This window comes from Danio rerio, chromosome 23, assembly GCF_049306965.1.
Source record: "Danio rerio strain Tuebingen ecotype United States chromosome 23, GRCz12tu, whole genome shotgun sequence".
NCBI classification, from domain to species: Eukaryota; Metazoa; Chordata; class Actinopteri; order Cypriniformes; family Danionidae; genus Danio; species Danio rerio.
Window position 1 is genome coordinate 50,352,501 of NC_133198.1, and position 12,500 is coordinate 50,365,000.

Consider the following 12,500-nt stretch of genomic DNA (forward strand, 5'->3'; position numbering starts at 1 on the left):
AGTAATGATGCGAGAAGAGTGGGGAGAGGAGCTGCTCCTGACCCTCAGCAGTGCAGCATGGTGGTGGTGGTGGTGGTGGTGTGATGGCGTGGGCATGTGTGGCTGTCAGTGAACTGCTTCTCTTGTGTTTATTGATGATGTGATGCTGACAGCAGCAGCAGGATGAGTTCTGGAGTGATTCAGGCAGTGTTCTCTGCTCATATTCAGCCAAACGCTTCAGAACTCAGTGGACGGCGCTTCACAGAGCAGATGGAGGATGACCCAAACATACTGCATCAGCAACCAAAGAGTTTCTGTAGGAGAAGTGGAATGTTACACAATGGCCAAGTCAATCCCCTGACCTTAACCTGATTAAGCATGCATTTCACATGCTGAAGACAACACTGAAGGGAAATGCCCCAAGAGCAAGCAGGAGCTGAAGACAGAGCAGTAGAGGTCAGGCAGAGCACCAGCAGGACTGAACCCAGCGTCTGCTCATGTCTCTGAGCTCCACTCTTCAGCCTGTAATCCACTGCAGAGAATTTGCAACCGAGTATTAAAGAGTGACAGTTTGAGTTATGTTCTGTCCAATTACTTTTGGACCCTTAACAAGTGTGAGGCACATCTGCAGACTGCTGTAACTCCTCCAGTGTTCAGCTGATGTGGATGTAAACACCCTCAGATTAAAGCTGGCCGTCTGCAGGTAAACACATCTTCATCATTTCATTTCAAATCTATTGTGTTTGTGTTATAAAGACAAAAATGTGTTGATGTCCCAACATATATGGACCTGACAGTACGTGTGTGTGTGTGTGTGTGTGTGTGCGTGTGTGTGTGTGTGTGTGTGTGTGTGTGTGTGTGTGTGTGTGTGTGTGACTGACCCCTGTAGAAGCTGCCGACCCTGCGTGGCACAGACTCGCTGTACATCATGCGGTTCTCTTTAGCCGATCCACTGTCATCCGCGAGCTGCTCGTGATAAACTCCGGCCTGCAGACAAAGAGCTGAACATTACAGTATATCCTCTAACAGTACAGTAAATACTCTAACAGTACAGTAAATACTCTAATATTACAGTATCTTTAGATCCCAGGTACAGCATGTAGAGTAACCCTGCTGATCCCCAGTGCAGACACAACCCAGATGAAGGAGAGCAAAGCAGAGCAGCAGAGAGAGAAGTGTGAGGACGGAGGGAAAGAGTGTGTGTGTGTGTGTGTGTGCGTGCGGACCTCGCTCTTCTTGCGCGGCGTGTGAAAGGTGCTGTTGTCCCGTGTGGATTCCCGGATTAAAGGCCGTGTGTGACTGAGATCTGCGGCCGCTGCGTCAGTCTGTTCATGGAGACACGAGAGCAGGTGAAGCACAGAGCGTGCACACACACACACACACACACACACACACACACACACACACACACACACACACACACACACACACAGCAGAAGCAAACACTGAGCTGAGAAGCACTGAAGCAGGCTTTAGACTGAGCTGAACCCCAGGTTACCCTCATCAGGAGAACTGAGCAGCTTCACTGTTGACTCTGGGCTGTGAGCCCCTGATATATATGCTATAGTAAAGATTACCCTAAACCTAACGCTAATCCTAAACCAAACCCCCTTACCCCTAACCCTAATATGTAAATAACTCCCTAACCCTTACCACACCTCTAAACACTACCTAATGCCAACCCTTAACCCCTGAAACCTGGCTGACTGCAATGGTGAAGGTGGTAAATGGGAAAACTCCACAGTTTATCATTAGCAGAGCTGTACAATGAGCATCACTGTTATTCCGGGTTTAGAGTTTTCCAGAGTTAATGAGGTAAATCCTGACCCTAGGCCATATGACAGTGTCTGCGGTGTGGACTGACCCTGGTGTCGTCTGTTCCTGCGTCCCGGTTGGCTCCGGTGCCCATGTGTCTGGGCAGGGTGCGATGCTGCAGCTGTGGTGTGAGCATCTGCAGACTGCTGGCTCTGGTGGGCATGCCTGCCCCCGTGCCAGTCCCAACTGCCAGCCCGCCTGCCTCACCCCCGTGGGGCCGCCCGCGTTCCCGCCGCACATACATGGAGTGTCGATGTGGCCGCTGCTGCGAGGAGAAGGGGCTGGTGTAACCCATGCCATAGGGGAACTCGTGCGGTGTGGAAAGGGACGGTCCCCCAGGGTCCAGTGTATCCCCAACCGATGGGTCGCTCTTCAGCCGGGACGATGAGCGTCGCTCCAGCATGCTTCCGTCCCGCTCCAGCTTACTGCGCCGGCCCACTGCGGGACTGTGGCCAGAACGCTCCCCATGTGGCAGCGATGGGCTCCCCGGGGCCGGCATACTCATGTTTAGGTCAAGGCAGCTGCCAGGGAAGAACCGCGGAGAGCCAGTGGGGTCATCTGAATGCAGGCGCGCCTCGTTTAGGTTGCTCACCGATTTGGCGTCACTCAGCCCTCCGTGACTCTTGGACAGGCTAAGGTACGAGGATGAGCCCTTCCCTGCGGACTCCCCATACCCATGCCTGCTCTGCTTCTCCCGCTCTCCCGTCAGCGTGCTGGTCTTCCCCTCCACAAACGAGTGCCGGTTTTGGGAACGAGGCGTGTTGGATTTTAGGTATTTGGCTCCAGGGCCATCTGCCAGCTTCCCAAAGTCAAAATCTCCCAGTTTGGGTTTGCTGTCCTTGGCGTGCAGGCTGGCCAGGTCTTTCCCACAGGAGGCAGAGCGGTTGAGCGGCTGGAAGGGTTTGGGGTGCATGACGGGGCTCAGGCTGCTGGCCGATGGGACTGAGCCGTTGAGGAAGGGGTCAGGGTTGGACGGGTGCAGGTCTTCATGCCCGTGGCGGGGCAGACTGGAGCAGTCACGGCTGGTTGAGCGATTGTGGCTTGAAGTCTTGACCAAATGACCCCTAAAACACATTAAAGAATTAAAGTAAGCAAATCTTGGTGACAAGCTATGTTATAGCCAAGAGTTGTCCAGCCCTGTTGCTGGAGATCTGGCTTCCTGCACAGTTCAGCGGTGCCCTTGATCAAACACACCTGTCTTCAATTAGCAGCTGCTCCTTCAGATCCTCCTTACCTGGTGTCTCTGTGTTTGATCAGGGCTGGAGCTGAACTCTGCAGGAAGGCAGATCTCCAGGAACAGGGTTGGCCACTCCTGTTGTAGACATTTACAGGTTTAACATGATGATTCTGTCATTAACTACTCTCCGTCATGCTGTTTCACTCCCCCGAGCTCTTCATTCATCTTCAGACACAAATGCAGATATTTCAGCCGAAATCCTGGAGCTCCTCATCCTCCATAGCCAGCACGGGTCCAGAGACGCTCAACGTCACTTGTGTCTGAAGATGAAGGAAGAGCTCAGGGGAACAACATGAGGAACTACTGACAGAACCTTCATGTTTGGGTGGACTACACCTGTACGGATGTGAACTCCTGTGTGATCTATGTTGAGATATTGCTGGTGTGTGTTGTGTGTAGATCAGTTTGCTATCAGACAGTGAATCAGCAGTACGCCGGAGCAGAGAGAGTGGACCAGACATCATTGACCTCTTCATACACTACTTTCACCTTTTATTTTATTTCTTAATCTTAATATATTCTGTGTGTGTCGATGATCTACTAAGATCAAATAAAGATTGAATCAAGTGTGCTTAACATGTACACGTCATGCATGCGAGTGCATTAGTAATAACTGTGTGTCCTCCTCACCTGCTGGAGGCGCTGTTGTCCAGCAGTGTTTTCCTCTTGGAGGAGCGTATGGCTGTGGGTGTGAGCGGGCCGGGTCTCTCCGACAGGCGCTGGCTCTGGAACGCCGGATGGTTGAGACTCTGCTCTGTCAGATAGCGCTCGCTCGGGTTCAACAGCAGCAGATTCTGGAGACACCATCATATTAACACATCGCAGAGACAAGAAGAAGAAGAAGAACAGAGACAGAAACTGCGCTGGACCTCTGATTCTGATTATTATAATGCAGGGCTTCTCAAAGTCCAGACTCCGGTCCGGAAACAGACCATATTGAATACCCTGTTCAATGCAGACCGGACCTGTTGTGTTTTGCGAGAGCATGCGTGAAGGACTGGAATGCTGGATTTCCTTCATTGATAAACGCATGAACCTTGTCAATCAACCGTTTATCTGTTTGTATTTCTGTTTATAGTAAACAACGGGCCGACGTAAAAAGGCAGAATATTCAAAGTTTTCCTGCGTGACCCTGTCGTCATGACATTCAGTGATCATACACAGCTTCACGTGATCGAGCGGCTGATCGCGCGCCTGCTTTAACACCGCAGCCAAGCGATCAGTTGATGGGATGAAGATGTCGCTCTCACGGAAAAGAAAACCCGATGAAGAGAATCGACAGTGCAGAGTGGAGGGGTTGAGGGCACTCATGCGCTTATTTAGCCACAGGCCAGCACAAAGCCATTCTGCTCAATGTGTAATGAGACAACTGGAGTGGTAAAGAGTGGAAATGTGGAATGAAACACGGACATTTTGAACAGCAGCATCCACAAAATACTGATAAGAGGAGCGCAAAACTACAGCAGCGAACGCTTCATTACTCTGCTTTAGTGTTTCCCTCTGTTTTTGGAGAGAGGTGTGGATGCAGACCTGGGGTCAGTTCTTCATACCTCCCTTAAATAATCTAAGCTGATTTGGCAGATCCTGGATCTGTTCATCTTGATCACTGATCTCTGGCTAATTTGGTTCTTCAAACAAGTTCATGAATCAGATGAAACTGTCTGGATAAACTGATCTGAGATCTGCGTGTGTTGTGTAGGACAGATTTAGCCATCCTCCAAATCATGATCAGCAATGCTGCGATTGGCTGACGGCAAATCAAAGGACGTCATCTGATTAATATTCAATATCCAGGAGAGCAAATAAAAACAAAACTCAAAGTAAACGATCTGTTAAATATGACACGCAATAATGCTGCCGCAGTGGCGCAGTGGGTAGCACTGTCGCCTCACAGCAAGAAGCTCTCTGATTCGAGTCTCGGCTGGGTCAGTTGGCCTTTCAGTGTGGAGTTTGCATGTTCTCCCCGTGTTGGTGTGGGTTTCCTCCGGGTGCTCCGGTTTCCCCCACAGTCCAAACACATGCGCTATAGGGGAATTGGGTAGGCTAAAATTGTCTGTGGTGCATGAGTGTGTGTGGATGAGTGTGTGTGGATGAGTGTGTGTGGATGAGTGTGTGTGGATGGTGAGTGTGTGTGGATGAGTGTGTGTGTGGATGAGTGTGTGTGTGGATGAGTGTGTGTGAATGTGTGTGTGCGGATGTTTCCTAGAGATGGGTTGCGGCTGGAAGGGCATCCGCTGCAAAAAAAATATGCTGGATAAGTTGGTGGTTCATTCCGCTGTGGCGACCCTGGATTAATAAAGGGACTAAGCTGAAAAGAAAATGAATGAATGAATGAATGAATGAATGATACACTTGAACTCTCCACATGTGTTGTGAGCTGCAGGCTTTACACTGTCATCTGTCGAGAGTGTATTTCAGTGCACATCAGTGTGTTTAGTTCTACATTTAGAGCAGATTGTCTTTATTATAGCAGTCTGAGTCTACTCAAGTATATTACTCTGTGTAAGGAAGAACTGTAGAAATTAATTTTGCATCACAAGAGCATTTTGACATGGGTAGAGGTGTCTGCAACTTTTTACACGAGCTCGACTCATAAATGATTATGCTTCTTTAAGAGTGGAATATTGTGCATGAGCACGTTTGTATCTAAAAAGATCATCAATAATCTGTCTGTGTGAAGCAGCGGGTGGCAGTCCTGTGCTTTTATTTCAGACTGCATAAGTTTGTTTTTCTATAAATATATTTGTAACTTTATATATTTAATATTATATATATAAATATATATATTTACTATTTTCCCAAGTGTACATATCTACTGTAGGAAAATATCAGCGTCCAGCACATGCTTTCAGTACTAGCTTTGCTTGAACACACCTGATCTGACCCTGTTGATATGAGATGAGCTGCTGCTCCTGAGCAGGTTTGAGCTGCCAGAACTGTTGCTATGACAACAACTCTCAGATCAGTTTTGAAGAACGAAACGATCCTGGATCAGTCAAATCATCCATAACCAAATCCAGCTCACTGAGTGATCCACATATGAGGAACAGACCCCAGGTGCAGTGACCTGCATACTCTGCTTTCTAATGCCCACCCCTAACCCCGCCCCTCACAGTGACATCACTAACTCCATTGAGTGCACGCTGTCTGATATTGCATCTCTGAGATATGCAGTCTCAGCTGGCATCCTCATGGCTGCATCCAGATACTATTGTGCTGCCTTCTGTTGTGTTCTGTGCAAACATGCTCTTACAGTATATCAGGGCTTCGGCACACCTGCACTGTGTTCAGTGTGTTTTCAACTCAAGGCCTCTTTATTCAGAGAAAAATGAATAGTGTTGACTACTGATGCATGCTATGGGTGCTCACTAAAAACAGGTTATGACAGATCAACCGCTCTGCACCTGTCCAAATCTGAATCTGTACTAATGTTGAGAAGCCTGCTATCATGCATCCGCTAACTCACGATTCAGGCATTCTCCTTCAGCTCATTCTCTTTATTCATCAGGGGTCACCACAGCGGAATGAACCGGCAACTATTCTAGCATATGTTTTACACAGCGGATGCCCTTCCAACTGCAACCCAGTACTGGGAAGCACCCATACACACACACACACACACACACACACACACACACACACACTACGACCAAATTAGTTCATCGGTTGCCCTAAATTAATTTTTTCCTTAACAGCATTGATTAATGGCTAGTGCAGTGTGCTCATGCTAGCATTAGCATGTGTTAGCTCAGTCATTAGCTGACGGTGATCGTCATCATCCTCCTCCTCCTCATCGCTCTGATTATTGAGCTCTGTGTGTGTTTCTGCAGTTTTCCTGCTGTGGTTGTGTTGAAGTTCAGTCTGTGTTTATTAGCGGAGGGATCGTGTCTAAATAAACATGCTCGTGTGTGTGTGTGTGTGTGTGTGTGCTGTGATTAAAGGAGCGTGTGTGTCTCCTCCGGCGGCAGATATTAATAGATGTTTGTTGGGTTAATCTCATCAGGCCTGTCAGAAACATGTTCAGCTCGTGTTTCAGCAGCAAACCCTGAAGACTGAGGGATGATGATGTTCAGCAGGAGCAGCAGCTCTGACACTCTCACACAGTCACCACACAGCAGTGCTGCGCTCGGTCTACTGCTGGGGGAATTACAGTTACAGAAGCACTGATCAGCTATTAAAGCTGATGAACATTATTTACTGATATTAACCGTGATAATCATGTTATTGCATGTGTTCATTCATAAAACACGTCATAATAATTATATTTAATTCAGGTTTATAGCACTTTCACAATAGTTCTACTTCAGAAAGCTGCATTCACCATCAGGAGGCGCTATAACCCCTCTCACAGGAGAATTCTGCTCTCACCATCCAAATTAAACAAATAAACAATCCCTGTCGTGGAGTGTGTGAAGTGTCCATCATTACACACTTCTGTTTACCGGCTGAATGAGTGCATCATCCGGATATATAAAGTGCTCTTATTATTATTATTATTATTATTGTTATTATTATTATTATTATTAGAGTTTTCAGTGTGAATGCACTACTGACACTATTATACTGCAAAATGGTGTGGAGTAGTGCATAAGTGTGCGATTTGGGACGCAGCGATAGCTATACACTATATAGTGTCCTTCTAAAGCTGAAGTGTGTGTGTGTGTGTGTGTGTGTGTGTGTGTGTGTGTGTGTACACTATATGAGCAGCGACATATAGAACTACAGATGATTTTACGATGAGTTGATTATGTGTTAATATTATTCCAGCTTGTGTAAGACACTCACCTAGTATTTATATTTCACTCATCATTTAAATGTGTTTTATTTTATGGTATATTTAAACTGAAATAGTGTATTTCCACACACACAATAGAGCTATCTGCCATCTAATTCTTTTACCTGGATAATTCTGTTCTGTCTATTAGTGTAATGTAATGGAATAATGAACTGTTCTGTTATATAATGCACGTCTCTTATTATTATTATTATTATTATTATTATTATTATGCTTATGTAAGCTATGCTAGCCGCTAACACAGATGACTCACGCTGGAGTGATACTGAAGCAGGTGATGAAGATAAGAGTGTTGTTTTCAGCTCTGTGTGGACTCAATCAGAGAATGCATTACTCACACACACACACACACACACACACACACACACACACACACACACACACACACACACACACACACACACACACATGCATGCATATAGACACATACACACTCACTAATAGACATAAACATACAAACACACTCACTGACTGTTCTAAAGCTCTATCATTGTGTACCCTATTCAAGAGGAAAATTGTTTTTATTTAATTAATTTAATTATTTTGCCAACAAAATCTTACATTCATAAATGTAAATTTACCAATAAGACCCCAACTTTAAGGTGTTGATGACTGAATTATATATCAGTAGTATCAGAGACTCTCTACATCAGAAAGCCCTACACACTTTATAACTTTGTGAACTGTGAATGTATTTATTTGATTATTGCATATGTATATTTGTGTTTGATTTATGCTAACCCCCCTGGCATTTATTTTATTGAACTGTTAAAATGTTATAATAATAAAAAATAAAATAAACGTGTGGTCTACATGATGAACAGGATGAGACTCTTTAATGTTATTGAGCTGTTGGTCTTGACTCTGCGCTGTGTGTTAACCCTGACACAACACAACTGATGAACACATCCCAGCCTGACACACACATCACCACTCCTGATCACGGTTGTGGGACTTTATATTGAATCAGGATATTTGTGTGTGCGTGTGTGTGTGTGTGTGTGTGTGTGTGTGTGTGTGTGTGTGTGTGTGTGTCTCACCTTCATCAGGTCAAGCATCATTGGACTGATGATGCCCAGGTAGTGTCTCTCCAACGTCTGTGGATGGCTGACTGTGGGAAACTGCACACACATACACACACACACACACACACACACACACACACACACACACACACACACACACACACGTCAATGGAAATCAGGCTGTGTGCATGTGTGTGTGTGTGTGCGTGTGTGTGTGTGTGTGTGTGTATGTGTGTGTGTGTGTGTGTGTGTGTGTGTGTGTGTGTGTATGTGTGTGTGTGTGTGTGTGTGTGCACTGACTCTCAGGCCGTGGAAGCGAGGGTTGCTGTAGAAGAGTTTGATCTGCTCGGGCGGCAGCGGCCCCAGCACTGTCTGTATGGTGAACAGCTGATCCAGCTCACTCTCGCCCGGAAACAGCGGCTGCCCGTCACTCAGCTCGCCCAGAATACAGCCCACCGACCACATGTCCACCGCCTTACTGTACGGAGCCCTGATGCGGACAACACACACACACACACACACACACACACGTCCACCACCTTACTGTACAGAGCCTTGATGAGGACAACACACACACACACACACACACACACATCCACCATTTGGGCTCAATTATATGGCGCTCCCGAGGCCCAGTACTGGTGCTAGATGGGCGCTGGGTCACTGCCAAGGACTACCCAACCATTCTGGAGGAGCAAGTGACCCAATGGGTCAAACACTGTATCCTGAAGGCGGAGGTGTGTATCAGGAAGATGATGCAGCGACACACACAGCAGGACTGGAGACAGAGCGGTCTGATGAACATGACAGTGAAGCTGAACATCTGCCATGGCCTGCACAGTACCCAGAGCAGCGAGTCAGGAAAGGTTTTCCTCCAGCAGCATCAGCAGTGACCTGAACACTATCCTGAAGAAGATCAGCTGAGGAGACTCTACACCGACTACTGAACCTTCAGTTTCATTGATTTTACACAATCACACACATGCACACTCACACAAATGTACACACAAATCCAGTGCACGCACACACACACGCACACACACACTGACCCCAGCAGTAGTTCAGGTGAGCGGTACCATCTTGTGGCCACATATTCAGTATAGTTGGCATCGGTGGTTTCAGAAAGGTCGCGTGCGAAGCCTGCAGAGAGACAGCAGCAGACGTCAGAGAGACTCTACAACACACACACACACACACACACACACACACACACACACACACTGCGCTCAGATTAGCCCTAACCTAATCTGAGCTCCTGTCTAAAACAACACACTGTAATGTCACACACACACACACACACACACACACACACACACACACACACACACACACACTGCACTCAGATCAGCCCTAACCTAATCTGAGCTCCTGTCTAAAACAACACACTGTAATGTCACACACACACACACATATAGTGTCTACACTCATTTACGCTTAATGCTGTGTTCATCATACATTAGAAATGACGTAAGATTGACAGAAGGAGAGCTCAGCTGCAGCAAACTGAGACACACTCAAGAAGAACTCAGAACCAGCTGGAAACACTGCACTGATCAGACAGAGGATCAGACAGATCATCAGACAGTTTCAGAGAGAAGATCAGACAGAGGATCAGACAGGGGATCAGACAGAAGATCGGACAGAAGATCAGACAGAGGTTTAGAGAAAAGATCAGACAGAGGATCAAACAGAAGATCAGACAGAAGATCGGACAGGGGATCAGACATGGGATCAGACAAGGGATCGGACAGGGGATCAGAGAGAAGATCAGACAGAGGATCAGACAGGGGATCAGAGAGAAGATCAGACAAAAGATCAGACAGAGGATCAGACAGAAGTTCAGACAGAGGATCAGACAGAGGATCAGACAAGGGATTGGACAGAAGATCGGACAGGGAATCAGAGAGAAGATCAGACAGAGGAACAGACAGGGGATCAGACAGAAGATCGGACAGAAGATCAGACAGAGGATCAGACGGAATTCAGACAGAGTATCAGACAGGGGATCGTACAAAAGATCAGGCAGGGGATTAGACAGAAGATCAGACAGGGGATTAGACTGAAGATTCTCCTGAAATTAGATTGCTCCAGCTGGACCGACGATCTGCATGTGTGTGTTTAACCACTGAAGAGCAGAATGTCTAACAGAGAGTCTAGAGATCTGCTACACACACACACACACACACAGACACATCATTTGCATACAGTGTGGGTGTGGCTATGGTCACACACATTACCGAAGTCACACAGTTTGAGCACATCATCAGAGCTGATGAGGAGATTCTCCGGCTTGATATCTAGAAAAGCAGAGAAACACAGATTCATCCGTCACACACACACACACACACACACACACACACACACACACACACACACACACACACACACACACACACACACACACACACACACACACACACACACACACACAAAAAAAAAACTATAATGTAATACAATACAGTGTGTGTGTATGTGTGTGTGTGTGTGTGTGTGTGTGTGTGTGTGTGTGTGTGTGTGTGTGTGTGTGTGTGTGTCACCTCTGTGGACGATGTTGTTCTTGTGGCACCAGTGAATGGCTTTGGTCAGCTGGTAGATGTATGTGCGCACCTTATCAGGTGGAGCTCCGTTAGGCATATCCTCCAGCAGCTCCAGCATGTTCTACAACACACACACACACACACACACACACACACACACACACACACACACACACACACACACACACTCATATAAAACAGACTGCTGTAATCTCATGCATACACAAACACTCTCACTCATACACACACGCACACACACACACCTTCTCCATGTACTCAAACACCAGGTAGAGTTTCCCGCGCCGCCGGAACGCCTCCTTCAGCTCCACGATGTTCTCCTGCTTCAGTGTGCGGAGCATCTTCAGCTCCCGCATCGTCGTCTCCTTCACCTCCTCATTCTCTGCAGACACACACACACACACACACACCTCTGCAGTTTTAATAAAGATGCTGACTGATTTCTAAGCGCATGTCACTGTTAAATCACTTTATTGGTTGATTCTGCTTTAATGCTCTCAGATCGCATCCTCGCTTATGAAGATGTCATTAAACATGTCTGCATATTCACCTGAGCATTATCTGGAGTGGCGGAATATTACTGAATACTGCGTGTTTTATAGAAGAGATGCTCATTTCATGTGATGCACATTTATGTCTAATAATTCCCTCTCGAATGTCTGTGATCTCGCTCCACATCAGACGATTGCAGGAGAAGCCCTTAAAGTGTTCATTACACTGCAGACTTGTGTTTACAGTAGTCCTCAATGGGGGAGGTCATTAATATTCATCAGCTGATCTGCATGCTGATGTGGAAGAGTGCGTGTGTGCGTGTGTGTGTGTGTGTGTGTGTGTGTGTGTGTGTGTGAACACTGGAGCAGATTCACCTTCACTGTCCTTGAACTTCTTAATAGCCACGATTTCATTGGTCTCCTGCAGCACAGAGAGAAACTCAAGATAACATATTATGCATCATTACAACAACACAAACACACACACACACACACACACACGTGTGCAACATTATCAACGCCTTTCCACTAGATATGTGCGAAGTGTGTGTGTAACTGGAAATGCACATGTCAAACAGAAGAAATTCAGTGTGTGTATCCGTC

General features: G+C 46.7%; 1 protein-coding gene across 2 annotated transcripts in view; it reads right to left on the reverse strand.

Annotated features, from left to right (window-relative positions):
* Positions 1–12,500, reverse strand: part of LOC101886244 (cyclin-dependent kinase-like 5) — a 32,173-nt gene that overhangs the window by 4,242 nt on the left and 15,431 nt on the right. The window contains exons 4-14 of one of the 2 annotated variants that reach the window (XM_073939510.1): positions 12,273–12,318; positions 11,652–11,788; positions 11,389–11,509; positions 11,089–11,148; positions 9,901–9,991; positions 9,152–9,341; positions 8,867–8,947; positions 3,662–3,825; positions 1,844–2,858; positions 1,206–1,304; positions 861–966 (exon numbers count right to left, since the gene is read on the reverse strand). In XM_073939510.1, coding sequence (XP_073795611.1) covers positions 861–966; positions 1,206–1,304; positions 1,844–2,858; positions 3,662–3,825; positions 8,867–8,947; positions 9,152–9,341; positions 9,901–9,991; positions 11,089–11,148; positions 11,389–11,509; positions 11,652–11,788; positions 12,273–12,318 — 2,110 coding nt within the window. The remainder of the gene's footprint in view (positions 1–860; positions 967–1,205; positions 1,305–1,843; positions 2,859–3,661; positions 3,826–8,866; positions 8,948–9,151; positions 9,342–9,900; positions 9,992–11,088; positions 11,149–11,388; positions 11,510–11,651; positions 11,789–12,272; positions 12,319–12,500) is intronic. The other variant, XM_073939511.1, reaches the window with a different exon arrangement.